This window comes from Pelobates fuscus, chromosome 1, assembly GCF_036172605.1.
Source record: "Pelobates fuscus isolate aPelFus1 chromosome 1, aPelFus1.pri, whole genome shotgun sequence".
NCBI lineage: Eukaryota > Metazoa > Chordata > Amphibia > Anura > Pelobatidae > Pelobates > Pelobates fuscus.
The window spans coordinates 467978105-467996846 of record NC_086317.1 but is presented as its reverse complement, the minus strand read 5'-3'; the positions used below and the strand labels follow the sequence as shown (position 1 = coordinate 467996846).

At 36.6% G+C, this 18742-nt stretch overlaps 1 protein-coding gene across 6 annotated transcripts in view; it reads left to right on the top strand.

Annotated features, from left to right (window-relative positions):
* The window catches only part of DLG2 (discs large MAGUK scaffold protein 2), a 1308393-nt gene that overhangs the window by 1197634 nt on the left and 92017 nt on the right, over nucleotides 1–18742 (top strand). For all 6 annotated transcript variants that reach the window (XM_063431313.1, XM_063431306.1, XM_063431329.1 and 3 more), the window contains one exon: nucleotides 11273–11449. In XM_063431313.1, coding sequence (XP_063287383.1) covers nucleotides 11273–11449 — 177 coding nt within the window. The remainder of the gene's footprint in view (nucleotides 1–11272; nucleotides 11450–18742) is intronic.

Below are 18742 nucleotides of genomic sequence, written 5' to 3'. Positions count from 1 at the left end.
AAGGGAATCATGACATGTCACACATGCCATGTGTCCTTAAGGGGTTAAAGGGACACCAAAACCACTTAATTCTAGACATATACCATGTCTATTTTAGAGAAACAACAGTGTTTTCACGCTGTCTAAACTATCCCTCACACTGACAGCCACTAGAGTCATGTCCTCATTGAAAACCTTCTATTTTCTAATTCATTCACATCATTGGCGTCATCATGCCCAGCACTTTTTAATAAGTGTCAGCATAAGAAGTGTGATTCCCATCTGGCAATTAAATACAAATATTACTTCTTGCTAGAAGCATGCCAATGTATCAATGGTTATTCACTGAAAGGGACTCCACGGGTAAATCTTACACAGATCGATTTGTTCGGGTGTGGGTTAACCAGAATTTGATTTGGACAATCATCTCAAACTACTTTTTGCACAAGCCTAGTAAATATGACATTTTGTAAGCTGTTGATGGAAGTAAACAGAAAAAGTAAATGTGTCTCAGGATATTTTCGCTAGTTGAATTATGTCTCAGTCCGAAAATGGGTTGGGAACTCTTGTCTAAAGCACATCTCAAACTCATGTCAAGTCGTAATATTAGTGTCCAGCTATGTATTAATATATGCACATTCATATTTTTCCTGTAAACTGTCTAATTTCTTGAATATGAATTGGGTTTGATTTCAACATTCTAACAGTGGTGCAATCAATTCACTTTGTTTCTATAGAAACGGCTCCACTTTTAGAAATTTGCCTTAGATTTTTTGTTCACACATAAACTCTACGGCTTAAATTTAGACTCCACTGCTATTGTCATAGTGGCTATTGATAAAATATTGGATTCCGATTGATGAAGCTGAACTGATGGCGAAACGCATCTTGGAGTAATTTCTTTGGAGAGATTTATTTTGCTTATTTTTTATAAATAGCATTATATGTATGATAATATTAAATATTTATTTCAAACAATTTAACCGTGAGATCCCTGTTGCTGCTTCATTGAAACTGCAGTAAAGGGGGTAGGTGCCATCCTTAATTGACTCTGTAAACTGATTACACTAGAGCCGTTCTCATTTGGCTACTACTAAACAATATTTTACTGATATATATTTCATATTGTTAAAGTTACTCCACCATTTGTGGTTTCTTCTGCTCTTATTTTTAATGCGTAAGGGTAGGACGAAACCAAGCCAGGTAGCATACCACCTTAAAGGTACACCCAAAATTAGAGCCGGACATTGTAGGGACTAGTGAATGGGACTGTGGACTATTCACTAATCGAATTTAATTCTTCAGTGTTGTACTATTTTCTCTTGTATTTTTGTATAGTTTGGATTCACCTCAATTGATATACCCACATATGATGAAGGGGTGAGTGACAAATTACACTACTTTCTATTGTGGTGTGTACATCACCTCAATGTTACACTTTTTATTAATAAAATGTACTATTTTTTTTTATATTTAGGGTCCAGAGACCCCTCAACACAATGTATTGAAGGTTGAGATAGAGGAACATGTCCTCCTCTTTAGTTTTTCTTTAAAAACTTCCTGCAATAATTCATGACGCCACAAATAAATATTCAAAAGAAATATATTTGTGCCAAACAAGGCATAAAAAAAACAGAATTCTAAGGTTTAGAACCAACAGCGTTTTCTATCTTGTCTTCACTATATAGTTATGTTCTGAGCTTCAGCTGTTGTGCGCCCCAGGCTTCATTCTGGAAGCGAGGTGAGGTCTGTGTAATTTTAAATCGAAAAATGTCTGTCTATATACATAATGTGTTTTTTACAAAAGATGTATTTTCTTTCACCTGCAAAGACATCCCTGTATTGAAAATACTTCACATAATTCATTATACAGCAGATTAAAAATGAGAACAGCAGAGACATGCTTTGTTGCAGTCAGTGGACCGTCAATTTACCTTTTACAGTCTCTTTCAATGTGAAAGAATAAATATGATTCAACCTAGAGGGATTTTTTTTGTAATAACTCATATAATGCAATATTGCAAGCCCTTATATTTACATACAGGAGGTTTATTGACCACCTTTAGGAGTCTCTGTAACGTGTTCTGGGGTATAAGTGCTCACACTAATCAGTTATAGTAACTGGTTCTTTATTGTTAAAAATGCTATGACACTGGGGAGATGGGCATGAAAAAGGACAACATGGAACACACGGGGATTAGTGATGTCCCGAACAGTTCGCTGGGAACCGTTTGCTGGCGAACATAGCGTGTTCGCGGTCGCAAACACGCGCAATGTTCGGTCCGCCCCCTATTCGTCATGGAGGTGGTAGGGTCTGGGAGGGAGGGTCTGCTGCTGATTGGCTGGAAAGTGTCTGCTGACTGTGAGGTACAGGGTCAAAGTTTACTCAATGATGACGAATAGGGGGCGGACCGAACATCACGCGTGTTCGCGACCGCGAACATGCTATGTTCGCCAGCGAACGGTTCCTGGCGAACTGTTCGGGACATCACTAATGGGGATAGATAGCTAGATGGTTTCATCAGACTGGCTGGAGGAGACCCATTCATTTTAAATGAATTATACCACTAACCCGAGAAAATACATGCATAAATAGAAAGAGACTTTAAAATTGAAAATGCCTTGGCTTGTGGCAAATTCCCAGGCTTTACAGTGACTGCAGTGAGTTCTCACCTTATCAGGAAGTGGTCAGCAAGTTCTGATACTCTCTTTCCATGCGTGACCTTATTCCATAAGCAGTAGCTTGTGTGCTCAGCAAAGTTTCTGATTGTTAGAGTCAATTTGTCAGCTGTCTAGTCAGTGTTCTATTATAGAAGGCTGATAACTCCCAGAAATGGCAGGGATGAAGTGGTAGAAAGGGCAAGTTATGGAGCAAACTATATACTAGAGAAGATTAATAAAAAAGAACCATAAAAGTACACCCAGCATAACTAACTGTCCCCTAATCTACACATTGCAACAATACTGTGCAGGTGCCTTCAATATCCTTTTAAGAGGCTGGGACAGGAAACATTGGAGGAGAAAAGATGGGGGAAGAGCTTGTAGAGAGAGAACCCCACAATGTTTAGGAAAGAGTGTAGATCAATAGGGGAAAACAAGACAAAGTATGATGGAATCTAGGAGGAATTAGAGAGGTTAGGGGAAAGAGATGGGTAGAGATAATGCAATAAAAAAAGAATTATGGTGGAGAGAAGGTAACAAAGTGGTAAACCAAATGGTGGGGTATGGAAAAAGAGACAAAGAAAGACACTGAGATGAAAAATGAATACTGACTTTGGAACAGTATTTGTAGCTCCTGCCTGGATGAGACTGCAGTGGGGAGCCTCTAGCAGTGCAGTGAGTTAGGGGGATTGAGCACCTAGAGCCAGAGGAGGCTTATCAGAGCCAGCAGGTAGGAAAGTACAGAGATGCATTCAATGCATGAAGCTGTGAGACACTGTATCTTCACTTTTCACACAGTGGAGCCCTTACTCCAGCTTAAACACTGTGATATGAGCATCTTCCATCTCGCCATTTATCTGTCCCTTTACTTCTCACACACAGTATCTCAGTGGCAGAAGGGCTGCATAGTATGAAAAGTGAAGAAACAGTACATGGCATCTCACTAGGCTTAAACAATGCAGCAGGCAAGATGTAGGCTGCAACAGGGAAAGTGGAGTTCTGCCATCTCAACACTGGCTGCTAGTAGGCTATGACAGTCAGTAGGAAGGACCATTTTTAGTGTAGAATATTTGCTGCCCAAAAAAGAGACATCAGGAAAAACAGGTTACTGTCAGACAGCCAATGGGGGTGATGCATTGTACAGCGCTACGGAATCTGATGGTGCTATATAAATAATAAAATAATAATAATAATAATATTGCACTTAATGTCTCATTACATTTAATCAGATTTGTGGGCAAACGGACATAAATCTAATCATGCTTTTTTTTTGTCTTCCTAGCAGCAATAGAGGCGAATAATAATGGGGGAGGGTGGGAAACGGCAGTACTAATAATTAAAAGGACATAAACAACAAATGCTTAAACAAACAGACACAAAAAAAACTATTAAAAATCTCAATGGAAAGAAAAAAATAATTATATAGTTTAATATATTTATTTATTTAAATATTGCTACAAAAACTGGTGGGGTGCTGCACCCACTGACAAGTTTCCACCTCTATATATACTAAGAATGAAAAGGACACCACATCAAACAGACATCTTCGGTCTTGAAAGATATATCATATCCTTCAGGAATCTCTGGAGGTTTTTTTTAATTTAATCTTTATATTTCAGTATTTCCCCGAAGAAGTTGAAACAAAGACATGAGGTACGTTCTGGGTACTTCTAAAAAAGTTTAGAAATTCCCATTGATGTTTCAGGTTTTCATTCATTCACATGCCAACCACTGCGTTATTTTGAAAACAGGACTCTTGAAAACCATAAATCAAAGTTAACTCAGGAGAATTAAATAAGACCGGACTTGACAGGCTGCAAACAGCAGCATAACATATAAACCATCGAGAAGATATATAACCAGTTGGAAGAATTGAAGGTTGTGTGCAATGAAAATATGATATTTAAAGATACATCCATTCCTTTCATTTGGCTTTTATTTTTAGTGATCACAAATGGAATTCGTAATATGAATGTGCAATACAATGTGTAGTCGTAGACTCTTTAAAGACCTGACTAGTGATCTTCTTGTTCTTTTATATATGTAGGCTGAATCCCTGGCTATGTAAAGCGTACAGGTTTATTGATTAAAGGGACAATTGTTTGGAATCCAAAGTGAGTTTCAAATTTAAGTTCAAAGTAACCCAACTGGGAAAATCCTCCAAGTCAATTATGCTTCCAGTTTGGCTACTTTGACCTTAACATCTTAAGGACACATGACGGAAATATTCCATCATGATTCCCTTTTATTCCCGAAGTTGTGTCATTAAGGGGTTAAATTATAATTTGACTTTATTAAATAACCCTGATAGTCTTTGCCAATTTGAAATTGCCGTTATACTATGACACCACAATAGCTCTGCTATAAACTAACCCTTATCCTGTGATTTGCTAGGCTTAATCGTTTGTATATATTTAGAATCTAGCCAATCTGCTCCATCATAGGTCCCATTGTGCAGCACTGACTTTCAGTGTCTCCATGCTCTTCAAAAAATAGAATTTCATTACAGGAATAAAAACAACCTTACATTTTCTGATACTGATTTAATAAAACAACATGCCTCTGCTTGTGTCTCTTAACATGTATATATTCCTAATCATCCTTAATAATCTTTTTTTTTTCACGTATTTGTGTCGATTGCCAATAATTTCTGGCCTTCTGTTCTTCATAGATGCCAATAGGCTATCACAGCAATGTAGAAACTGGAAACAGATGCTGATATTAGCATGATATAACGAGTGTTTTTTGTTTAATAGCTTGTAACGTGCGCCCAATATGTCTGTCTGCACTGTAAATTGAAATCGATCTCTTGTATGGTATGTTTCATTTATTTAAAGAGCATTCTTCTGTGCTATTCACATATCCCCAGATGGTAACAAAAATGTTGCCTTCTATGCTGGCTATCATATTATCACATAAAACAAAATATATTAACAACAATGTTGGGCATTCTTAGAGTTCAGCTAATGTAATCTCTGTGTAAAGATGCTCTTATTTTATACAATATTGTGTGATTTTAAGCTAGCCAAGATTGTGGGTCGAAACCACTTACCAGTTCAGTCAGTTTGTTATTTGGAATGGTCTCTGGAGTAGCACATTAGTAGAAAGTAGGTCCAGGCACTCAAGGTTTCTTCAAAGCTTGACAAAGTCCTCTATGAAGGTCTAAACATTGCAAATTCAGTTTTCAATAAATCTGCCTGTTTGAAGAAACCTTGAGTTCCTGGACCCTTCTTTCCAATAATATCTATTAAATTGGGTTTTGCCATCCTGGTCTTTGATGCACTTGGTTTTCACTGTGAGAGTACGGTATCCTTTATGTTTGAATCTGGAGTAACACATAACTCTAGACATGAAAACTCAAAAAGAGATGGAACAAAAATCCTAGTAGTTTCTGACTCATGATGCTTAGGTCTACATAGGTCTAAGGTTCCACAGATGGAGGTTCTTGGTGTAGAGGACACAATCTATGCTAAATCTGTGCTAAAGTGAAGCTGGTAGTAGACTTGAGATTCATCCGAATTGTCAGATCAGCTGTTTTCCCATGTTCCATATATCCGAGGCACAATTGAGACATATTAACAAGCAAATGACATCTCAAATATGTTTGAGATCATTGATGATGAAAAAAATATGATTGATGGTTAGGGGACAATCACCAAATGTTTATTGTATTTACAGATCAATTGAGAAGTGACCAATAGAGGGAAAAAAGGAGGAGCAGTAAAACAATCTATATTTATATATTGTATATTTAATCAATATGTATAATATATAAATATAGATTTCTTACGTCTGCTCTTTTTCCCTCTGTTGGTTACTTTTTCTCACAAGTTGGCTACTTGGGAAAATTCTCCTATCAGTGTATTGCAAAATGTATACATAATATTTAACCATATAACCCAGGACATACTTTAAAACAAGAGAAATCTCAATGTATCCTTCCCGGTAAAATATTTTATAAATAATAATTATGTATATATTTTGCAGTACACCGACAGGCTCATTTTTGTGCCCTTTTATATTACTTCAAATCATTTCTATCAACAGCATTTGGCTAAGCTGAACCGTCACATGAACGAGCATTAGACATCCTGAAAAAAAAAAAAAACAGGAAAATTGATTCGGTGAAACCAAAAAATCAAAAAATCCTGACATGACCAAGTCTACTTGGTAATAATTAAGATGGTCCAAAATGGCAACATGTGAGGGTGAAGGAGGGGGGCAGTGGGGGAGGGAATATATATATATATTTTCCAGAAGACAAAACACAATTTTTAACCATAACCTCATAATCTAACTAACACAAACATCTGCCACCTCAAATCCACTCCTTATCTAAACTGTATATCTCCTAACCATGATCATCAACAAAATCTATCCCTCGAAGCACCCACAAACCATCCCCTATCACTTAATTGTATTCCCAAACAACTTTACATATTTACAAACTATATCCCTTACCTTTAATCTTAATCCTACTCCATCTAGTCATCAACAAACTCGAATCCCATAATTTTATATCTAAATCATGATAATCCTAAACAACCACATAACCATAACTCCCCAATTTATATATTTAGATTAACAGTATATATTTATATAATTTAGGTTGGTCTCGACTCTGCATGTTTGTCGTGGACCACCACTGATTGTAATTATGCCAAAAGGGTTATTTTTAGGTTGGTGTAGGTGTTAAGGTAATGTAGGGACAAATGACAAGTGTTGGAGTGGTGTAAAAATATTTTTTTTTTGTTGTGTAAAAGTTAAGATTTAGAATGTTTAGTGATGGCGTATTGCAATGTAGGAGTTAATGCTTACTACATTAACCCGTGTATTATGGTAGTAAAGGGGTTAAGGAGAGGACATATATAAATATCTATATCTCACCAAGAAAAGAGGGCAATCAATCTTTAGAGTACGTTAGGCACTTCAGCAATCCCAAGACATTAAGAACATACGATATCTGTCTAGTGCTGTTTAATATCCAATTAATCGTTTCTGGATACTACAGCAAAACTATCTAGATAGTCAAGATTTATTAAAGAAGAAAGTACTGCATTGTTCTCCCCTTTGACTTGGAAGACTAATTGGCTGACATATTTTATATATTTATTTGCAGATTATGATATCTCATGAAAGAAATAATAAAAGAAAAAATTCCCATTTGCCTCAATATTCGTATCGTGTGTACCATTGCAGTAAAATGCCCCTCTTCTTTTATCATTATTAAAGGGTATATATTTGTTTATATATGTATATCTATGATTTAAGCAGCCTGTAAAGAAAAATACTCATGAAAAAGTGCAAAGGAAAGTGGAAGAAAGACAAAAGAGGTAAGTACTTAGTTTGGAAAAGCTTTGTCTAACCTTGTCTTCGATCTCTTCCAGGATGTAGGACAGTTCTCAGTTATTCTGTCTATGGGTAGGCAACAGCAAATCTGACATGCTTCTGTTGTCTTCACAATTAGTGGCCCAGACTGATAGATAGTCCTTTAAATTAATTTAGATGCCACTATCATGTTCAGCCACTGTGATTTTATATGTGTCCCCAGTATCAGGGAGACCACAGGGAACTGCCGATTATAAATTAATTTCCGTAGACAAAGGGTGCAGGGACAAAGGGAAATATTGTGTGTTTTTTCTGCGTCTGTGTGCCAGTGGGAGCCTGAGTCATTGATCCTAGTGTGAGACTGGTGAGGTGGTTATGTTACTGCTTTTCAGAGACCCTGCCAGTGCCAACATTAATTCAACTTTGATTGTGAGAGACAGATTATTTAATTGACATTGTTCTTCAGTGACAATTGCAATACAGTGTGTGGTAGTTTACTGCACGTGAACACTGCCTGCAATGGGTGTTGCAGGTGTTTTTAGAACTCTTTGTACAAAGAAAATCCTTTTTATTTTTTTCTAAGTGTTCAGATCAGAGTGCTGCAGTAGTAGTAGTATTGAAAATAAAAGCCTTTTTTATTTTGTGTGAGAGACAGACCGAGAGAGTCTGAAAAGAGACCCATGCCCTTCAAGGTCAGCCTTTCTCACAACTGTTTTTGTTCATCCAGTTGCTGTTTAAACAACTGTACAGACTGTGATAAAACTACCTCTTCAGGCAGATAATTCCACATTGTTATTGTTCTTACTCATAAAAAACAATACCTTAACCTTAGACTAAATCTCCTTTCTTCCATTCTCAATGTGCAGGACAATAATAGGCACATTTTGACACCATTTAATGCCATGCCCAAAACGTGTTTCCTGAAACAATCACATGGTCGAAATTAATTTAGAAGATCCATGGGATTTACCAGTCTGGCTCACAGTAACAGAAAGTAGTGTAACTGTACAGCGCAATACATTTCTTGTAAAAGTAGCAATAATGGCCTTCATTTAATATGTTGATATTATTTATATGTATTTATATATATATATATAGTTAATACAATGTTAAACAAAAATCTGCCCACCAGTCAAGCCATAAGACTTGCTTTTCCCACAGAAATCCCAAATCTGCAGTGGATTCTGGGTGGGCATATGTTGTTCAAAGGAATCCATGTTTAAAATAGAATGAGGCAAAAATGTAATTATTAGTTTAACTAATTTGCATATGCCCACCCATAATCCTTTGCGGTAGTAACATCACTGCAGATTTGTGATTTCTGTGGGAAAAGCAAGTCTTATGGCTTGATTGGTGTGCAGATTTTTGTTTAACATTGTATTAACTATCCACAGACTTCATGTGGAAGGGTTTTTTAATCACATTTTTTTCCCCACCATAACCTTTTCGGTGTTTGCTTCCCTATATATATATATATATATATATATACATATATATATATATACATATATATATACATATATATATATATATATATATTGCATGATATAACTTTTGATATTTTAGTTTATCCACAAATTTTAAATCACAGCTGTTGTTAGATACATCAAAACCTCATTACATGGAACTTGGCAGTCTGCTGTTACTACTTTACCAACAGTGAGATTACACCGTTTACCATTTGGTCAATCTGAAGGCTTAGTGACGTCTAGTAAAAGTAGCCACATAGTCTAATACAGTTAAACTTGCAACCTCTTATGATACACCTGTAGCGTTACTCACCTTTCCCAGGGGCCGGCCGCGGTCCTCTCTTCAAGCCGCGCGCGGTCCTGCGGCTGCACGAGCCGCGCGCGGCTCATCCGACGCTTAAGGCAGGAAGGCGGGCAGTGACCGCGAGATGCGGTCACATGTCCCGCCTGAATCTAAGAGCGCGCCGCGAGTCTCGGGCGCGCTCTTAAAGAGACAGTGGGAGCCTAAATTGCCAAAAGGCTCCCATTGGCCCCTGTCATCCCACACACCCCATACACTTACCTTTTGGGGGTGTGGAAGTGACAGGAGCCAATCACATTAGTTTTGAACCTATTTATACTTACCCTTTTCCCTTGGTTCCTTGCCCTATCGTGGTTTCTGCTACAGTTCCCTTTAGTGCTTGTTGTGTTCAGTTGTGTTTCTCCGTATTTGACCTTGGCTTTGTATTCTGACTTCGTTTTCGCTTTATCCTTGTCTGTACTGTTTGCCGGCTTGCTGATTCCTGTGTACCAGACCCCGGCTAGTTCTCGTTTACGCTGTCTCTTTGTGCCCTTGACCTCGGATCGTTCCTGACTCTGTACTTCTCCTATTACGTTGAGTCCGGCCACTCTAAGGTCCGGTAGACGTATCTCTCCTCTGTGCTGTCTTCTGTTTGGCTGGATCCTGCGTGTAGGGGTACATACTCGTTACAACACCATCATTACATTCTGAGAGTGCTATTTAAATCAGCGCAGTACTGCACATTCCAAATGTATTGCGCTATGTTATATATTTTTTTCTTTTTAGGCTATAGCTATATCCTTTTCTTATTTATTTATTTAGTATAAGATTGCTTTTAGGGGGGCTTACTGGGAAGGCCCCTTGCGGAATCTGCTATTGATTAACAAACACCCATTAGGTATTTTTACTTAAGAAATTGCAGATGTTAAACAGCCAGTACTTGCTAAAAGTAGTGAGATACTATAGCAAGTAGCGGCTGGATGGTAAAAAGTAGCAAAAGGTATGGAGATACACAACTCCTATGTCTGTCTTGGGCAGGAGAAGCATAGCTCCTATATTGCTGAGTCTGTTTAATAAATACAGTTTCTCATCGCTATATGGGAGTATTTCAATTTGCTTGGAGTGTTTTCTACACCATCATAATTGATTAGATATGAACACTAATAAATGGCATTTTTCTTACCTGACATTAAAAATTGATAACGCTGGCTTCTTCAGAAATATGGTTTTGCAAGTAAATGTGCAAAACTGTTTTAAATTCAGGCTACTAAAGTTAACTGCCATTTAAGAAAAGATCATCTGGTGCTATATACAATTAAAAAAACATTGTTTGGGTGTCCTATATTTGTAAATTAGGTTCAAAAGTATTTTAGTATTTATGTGGTAAGTATAAATAATTGCACAATGCATCTATTATAACTAATTCATTGGAATTATTTGATTGCATCCATTGATTTGTTCTTGATCTTTTCTGAGTTCTGAGTTCTATTAGTTCTATACTTTTTAAGTACATATTTAGTAATATGTTCTCTAATTTTATGTTTTTTCCCTGCAGAGCTATGTTTGACTATGACAAGAGCAAAGATAGTGGTCTCCCAAGCCAGGGTCTAAGTTTTAAATACGGGGATATTCTACATGTTATCAATGCATCTGATGACGAATGGTGGCAAGCAAGGAGGGTCTTACAAGATGGAGACAGCGAGGAAATGGGCGTTATCCCCAGTAAAAGAAGGTATGCTAAGAAATTAAATCTGTTATATCACTTAAGTATACTAATATGCACAATATTCAGTGTTTGAATCAAAACTCAGTTAACATAAAGGCTACCTGAGCAGTATATGAGTTGTAGTCAATAACATAGATTTTTGTGAAACTTGCAAAATGAAAATAAAATTACATTTTGTCTTTTGATTTTCCAAGATTTTTCGAAATGTGGCCTTTTTGGTGGGCGCATCACCTCTGATATGAATGTGGTGGACCCAAGCTCCCAAACCCTTGGGTCCTGTGATACTATCATTATTATTTTATGTTTCTATAGAACACTTCATAACAATGTAGAATGGGTACAGATGCCTTAAATGGCTGGTGAACAAGGAAACAGTTGTTACTTTGTTTTTTCTGCATAGTTTTAATACAGAATTTTTATAGTGCACAAAATAATGTGAATTGCAAATGTTTTTTCACTTCTAACAGGGTTATTTAATAAAGTGAATAATTCAAAGTGAAGTAAAAGTGAATTTCATATTAAGGCCAGACAAAACAAACTAAAATAATAGTTGACTAGAGAATATTTCCAGTTCACCTTTTTAGATCTCAAGGGACACTTTAGATTTAGGATAAAAAAACATGTATTCCAAATGCTAGAATGTTATACTAAGTATTTGGAATACTAGGCCCCTCTGTACCCATTAAAAAACAGTTTTACTTAATGTATATCCCCTGGTGTGCCAGCCTCGCCTGATGATCTCAGCCAAATAAATTACCTTCCATAGGGAAACATTGGGAGGCTAGTGTGTATGTGCTGCATTCACTGTACTGCAACCAATTTTCATTTCCCTATAGAGAAGCATTGACACAATACATGGGGAGCTTCACACTCGCAATGCTGTCCGAGTAAAAGACACAAGAGGTGGCATTAGTCAGCAGTGTAAACAATCCTTTTCTCCGAAAAGGCAGTGTTTACACTACTTAATCTGCTGGGACAGGATCTTTGATTCAGAATTCCTACATTAAGCTGTAGTGGTTATGGTGACTAGATTTCCATAAGAAGCATCTAATTTGAAGTACTGTGATGGAGGGTTTATTAAAATGTGTGTATCCCTGCAATTTAGTAACTGCAAAAAATAACTTCAGCTAACTGTTCAGCTAAGAGGTGTGAGTGCAGTCCTTCAGGTTTTTTGTTCCTAAACACATTTTCACATGGTTGTAAAGATGGTCAATATTTTCAGAAACATTTAAACATTAGAACCTTTAAACCACATGTGAACAAAAAAATTATTCACTTAAGTAGTGTGCTTTTTGTTTAGAGCATTTATTTCCCCAAAAAATTAATTAAAAATAAGTTGCCTGGTGAGAGGTTTGTTTTGGTTTTTTGGGGGGGAGTTGGAGGGGGGAGGGATTCGTGTGTTAAAAGGACACTGTATGCACTGCAACTGCTTTATCTCATTGAAATAGTTATAGTGATTGGTGTCCCCTGGCTTTGTCCGTCTATTTAATAGCAGGACATATTTTCTGTGCATCTGAAAAGCAATGACAGATAGTGATTGGCTGACCACTTTCAGCCTATCACAGCTGCTCAATTCTGGTATGAATTGGTATGACTAAAAAAGAGTGCAATCTCTGCTTTAACTGGTTCTCCTCCAGTGGGACCTCTACAGTGCGTAGCCAGGGACAGCTCAAAAATGGTTTATAACGCCTATTATGTCCCTTTAAAAAATAATGTGGGAAGGACGACGAGATACAACGTAACCTGATCAGTGTATGATGTTCAACTAATAAACTAATTTAGTCCAACAATTTAAACAACAGGCCTATGTTTATATTTTGGAAGCCCACATTTCCCTATTTAGCAAAGATGAGCTCACATGGAAAAATAAAATCTCTTCTGACATGTGCTAAAATACATTAACTATGGGGAGCAAAACCGCTTAATGGAAATTGATTAAAAAGAACTAACAATTAAGGTCATATAACTACCTAGTTTGGAAATTAACTGAAGCAATAAAAATTAAATATAATAATAGTTAATTATTATTTAAACGATGCACTGCTGAAGGCAACAGAAAATTGCATTAGGCTCGTCAGTAAAAGCAAAAAAATTCAAGAAACCACTGTGGTACTCCACAGAAGTAGCCGAAATAGAAAATGAAAGTAAAACAAGGATTAGCTAGATTAAAAACAAAAGAAGGAAGGTATGTAGAAGAGGATAAAGGTCTAGCTGACTGCCTCAATTAATATTTTTGTTCAGTATTTACAGATGAAAATTAAGGAAATGGGCCTCAGTTAGGAAAAAGGACAAATGAGTAATTTGTTACATGTGAGTTTACAGAGGAAGAGGTTCTATTTCAACTGTCAAAAGTAAAGACAAATAAGTCAATGGGACCTGATGGAATACACCCAAAGTTATTAAAAGAGCTTAGTGGTGTACTAGCAACACCATTAACAGATTTATTTAACAAATTACTGTTGACAGGAGTAGTCCCAGAAGATTGGAAGTTAGTGAATGCTGTGCCCATTCACAAGAAAAGGTAGTAGGGAGGAGTCGGGCAACTATAGGCCAGTAAACCTTACTTCAGTAGTGGGGAAAGTAATGGAAACTGTTAAATGTCAAAGGATAGGATTGTTGAACATCTAAAATAACATGGATTTCAAGATCAGAGACAACATGGGTTTACTTCAGGGAGATCATGCCAGACTAATCTTATTGATTTTTTTTGATTGGGTAACTAAAATAATAGTTCAGGGTGGTGCAGTAGACATTTCTTACCTAGATTTCAGTAAGGCTTTTGACACTGTTGCACATAGAAGGATTATCAATAAACTGCAATCTTTAAGTTTGGATTCCAATATTGTTGAATGGGTAAGACAGTGGCTGAATGAAAGGCTACAAAGGGTTGTAGACAATGGAGTATATTCGAAGCATGGGCTTGTCACCAGTGGGGTACCTCAGGGATCTGTACTTGGACCTATTCTCTTTAATATTTTTATTAGTGATATTGCAGAAGGTCTTGATGGTAAGGTATGTAGTTTTGCTGATGATACTAAGATATGTAACAGGGTTGATGTTCCAGGGGGGATAAGCCAAATGGGTAATAAACTAGGTATAGTCAGAGTTGTGGCAACTGACATTTAATGTGGATATGTGCAAGATAATGCATCTTTGACATAAAAACCCAAGGACAGAGTACAGAATATTTGATAGAGTCCTACCCTCAACATCTGAGGAAAGGGATTTAGGTGTAATTATTTTTGATGACTTAAAGGTAGGCATACAATGTAATAAAGCAGCAGAATGATTGGTTGTATAGGGAGAGGTATTAGCAATATAAAGAGGGAAGTGCTCATGCCATTGTACAGAACACTGGTGAGATCTCACTTGTAGTATTGTACGCAGTACTGGAGACCGTATCTCCAGAAGGATATTGATACTTTGGAGAGAGTTCAGAGAAGGGCTACTAAACTGGTTCATGGATTGCAGAATAAAACTTACCAGGAAAGGTTAAATGATCTTAACATGTATAGCTTGGAGGAAAGACGAGACAGGGGGGATATGATAAAAACATTTAAATAAATAAAGGGAATCAACACAGTAAAGGAGGAGACTATATTTAAAAGAGGAAAATAGCAAGAGGACATAGTCTTAAATTAGAGAGGCAAAGGTTTTTAAATAATATCAGGAAGTATTACTTTACTGACAGGGTAATGGAGGCATGGAATAGCCTTCCAGCTGAAGTGGTAGAGGTTAACACAGTAAAGGAGTTTAAGCATGTGTGGGATAGGCATAAGGCTATCCTAACTATAAAATAAGACCAGGGACTAATGAAAGTATTTAGAAAATTGGGCAGACTAGATGGACCGAATGGTTCTTATCTGCTGTCACATTCTATGTTTCTATGTTAACTGATGAACTGAGAATTTGAGAAATGGCCCTTTCTCAAAACATTTCACAACGATTAATAAAGGAAAAAATATGAGTTGAAATGGATTCCATTGTAGCACCTGCCTAGGGCTTCCATTATCTGTTGTATTCTTAACAAGAATAAAAGAGTTTAGGTCTTTAAATATTGTTGTGCCTTCTATTCAAACCCTGAATCCTTCTCTCTGTCCTGGTTATTTTCTCGTCTAGAGCCTCGTCCTGTCTCCTTTCAACAGCCAACCTTTGTCCACCAAGTCTTACCCTGCCTGTTCTCTTTAACAAAGTCTTACCCTGGATTCTACCTTCTGCGAGCATTGATCAAGTTCCCTACTCATGAAGATTCTAGATTTTACTGCATTCTCAGTAGAGCATTGTACTGGCATCTTTTCCTAAATAGTTGTGTTCAATCTTCGAAGTACCTCCTTTAAAGCTTTGATCTACCTCATTTCATGCAAAGCCTTGAATTTGCTACTCCCATCTGCCGAGTGTTGATGTGCTATCTCATTCTTCCAAAAAACCTCTGTTCTTAGTCCTTCTTTGTGCAAATTCATATTCTGACTTCTTCCTCTTGTAGAACATTACTAACATCTAACATCTAGCCCTTGTTCTACCCTCATGCAAAACATAAGCCCTGGATCTTTTCACATACAAGGTTTCTCCTTGATTCTAACTCATTTAGCACATTGTGCTACTTAAAGAGTTACGCCAAGCATCATTACCACTTTGATTTAAAGAGGTCTTGTGCAGGAGTCTGTATGTTCAGAAACATTGGATCATGTTGAGAATGTGTCTATCAATAGAAACAAAATGCTTTCTATTATTTCTATAGTTTTGTGGGGTGAGGGGTTTCCCTCCCCCTTCGTTCAGGGGTATGAACTATGTTTTATTTTTTTTTGACCATATGCACTTATTTGGTCAGAGCATGCCACGCATATGATCATTTGAATAAATCAGCACTAGCAAGGATATATTCCTGATGTACTTTTTTGGTTGTCTTCTGTGGGTGGTTTTATGAATTATTTGTTTCAATCAGTGTGCTGCTAAATATATACATAATATTGCCTGGCTTTTACCTGGTAGAGTTAATCTACCGGGTAAAAACCATGACACTATTTTCACTCTTTCTCCTCTACATAGGAATGAAGATTAATGTGTTTGTCAGGGGTTCCAAAATCTACTAATGTCCCATTTAAGTCATTTTGCCAATATATTTTGCCACCACACATAAAAAGGTGCTTAATCCATGTTGCTGCTTCACCCCTTCCTTGTTATATAGTCCAAAGGTAGTGCATTCCCAAGTTAAATAATGTGGTAGCTCTCAAGGTAACTACTAGCTAGAGCAGCCTGTATAAAATATTAATACAAAAAAAGTGCGTATCTAATTTTATCACTAGTATTCATTTTTTTAAATTGACCATTTGTATTGCTTATTAGCACATACAATGTGACACTACTAGCACCATCACTGCTATAACTTAGAGCTTAGAGTGCATTCCCTTGTTTTTTTGTCAAACCATTCTCAATTGGATTGAAAAAAATGGGCAGCAGCGTAAACCCAACCCTTCTTGTACTTCCAAGCAAGCAGGTGAACCCTAGATACTGCAGATTTAAAAGTGATTGAAAATAGCATGCTAGCACCATAATCACTTTTATATGGTTATAGTGGAAAAATAAGTGTCCCTTTACGTCAGCGCGTTGCCAATAAGGCATGCAAATAAGCAAATATTGTTCAAATGAAAGCTGTAGATGCTACAAGATGGCTGCATCCATAGAACACCATAACACACATTACGTACTGGAGATAACTATAGATATTATATTAAACTATATTTTAGCATGTATATTTAATACATAAGCCCCAGTAAATATATCTCCGCCCTGTTCTGTTGCCAGTCCACTGCGTGAATAAATTACACATATTTGTATTTGTTGCTGTCTTGGGTGAGTGTATATTATGGTAGGATCTGCTGTGCAATTCTTCTCAAATATTCCCCCAGACTGTTGTGCGATCACTAAAATATATCAATCGTGTTTTCTTTGCTTGTGTAATGGTAAAGGATATTAACTTGTTTCCAAGTAACAAACGCAGATTATAAAATGTACAAATTGATGTTTCTCTTCTGTTCGTCTTTGTACGAAGCACGACACTCTTGACAGTAATGTTTACTCTGCATCGTTATCTTCCATTTAATTAACGGTCTCAGAAGGATTAAACTAGCAAACCCTGAATTCCTCAGCTGTTCATAAGTGAGGGAAGAAAACGGAGAGCTAGATACAAACCTGACAAGCTCATAGGAATTTTGTTTTTGGCCCTATAGAGAGATGATACAAATATGCCAAGTTGAAATTGAAATAGCTAAAATGACAATATCAAGTTTTGGATTCAGTGTTGTCACTGATACTCCAAACACAGATAAACACTTTTTTTTATTCCTTACTATTATCATTTTTCAACTATCACTGCATTTTACAGGAACCTAATCACAGGCGACATTCCATCTATAAAGTTTCAAGGTGACAGAGCCAATCAAAGGCAGACCAACGTTACCTACACATTCTGAACACCCAATGTCATCAGCTCAAAGTCAAAGTCAAAGAAGAACCAGCTGGCCTTTTAATAGACCTAACAAATATATTTTATTTGGTGTTATAATTATTATTAACAATTATAGGGTTTGTATATCATGCAATGCTAACTGTTAACATTATTCCAGGTTTATATGTAAGATATTTGTGCTGAATGAACACCTTCTGATACTGCAGTAATCAATACAATAATTACTCAAGATCAAATATAGGCTTATGATGTAGGTCACACTTATGATGCGGTCACAAAAGTGCCTTAAAACCATATTAAATATTAATTTCAAATATTAAACAAATAGATTTTGAGATTGAAGCCTCTATCTATCTATCTATTGAGTACCTAAAGTCATTTCCAGGGTATATCCATTTTTTTATTTTTTTTATTGGACCTGTAACGATCTGAGTTTATTCCACAATGGGCTAGAAGATGCTTATATGAGTAAAGAATCTCTGCTTGTCAAAACCAAAACAAGCTTAGATTATGGCCAGACTGCTTTAATTATTGTAATATACATACTATACATATTAAAAATACAAACAATAGAAAGTGCTATTCTTGGTTCAATCTCATTAAAATCAAGTACCATAACCTTGTACATGTATATCCTTGTAACACATAGTAGATATAAAGAGGTACAGGTACCACAGGCTCAGTATAGAAGAATATTCAAATCCAGGCGTAACGTTGTCTGGCTATACACTGGATGATGACAGAGAACATGGATATATAGCAGTTGGACAAAATAATGTGATCTTTGGTTTAGATATCAGCTGATTTTGACTAAAGATACGTCAAAATGGAAG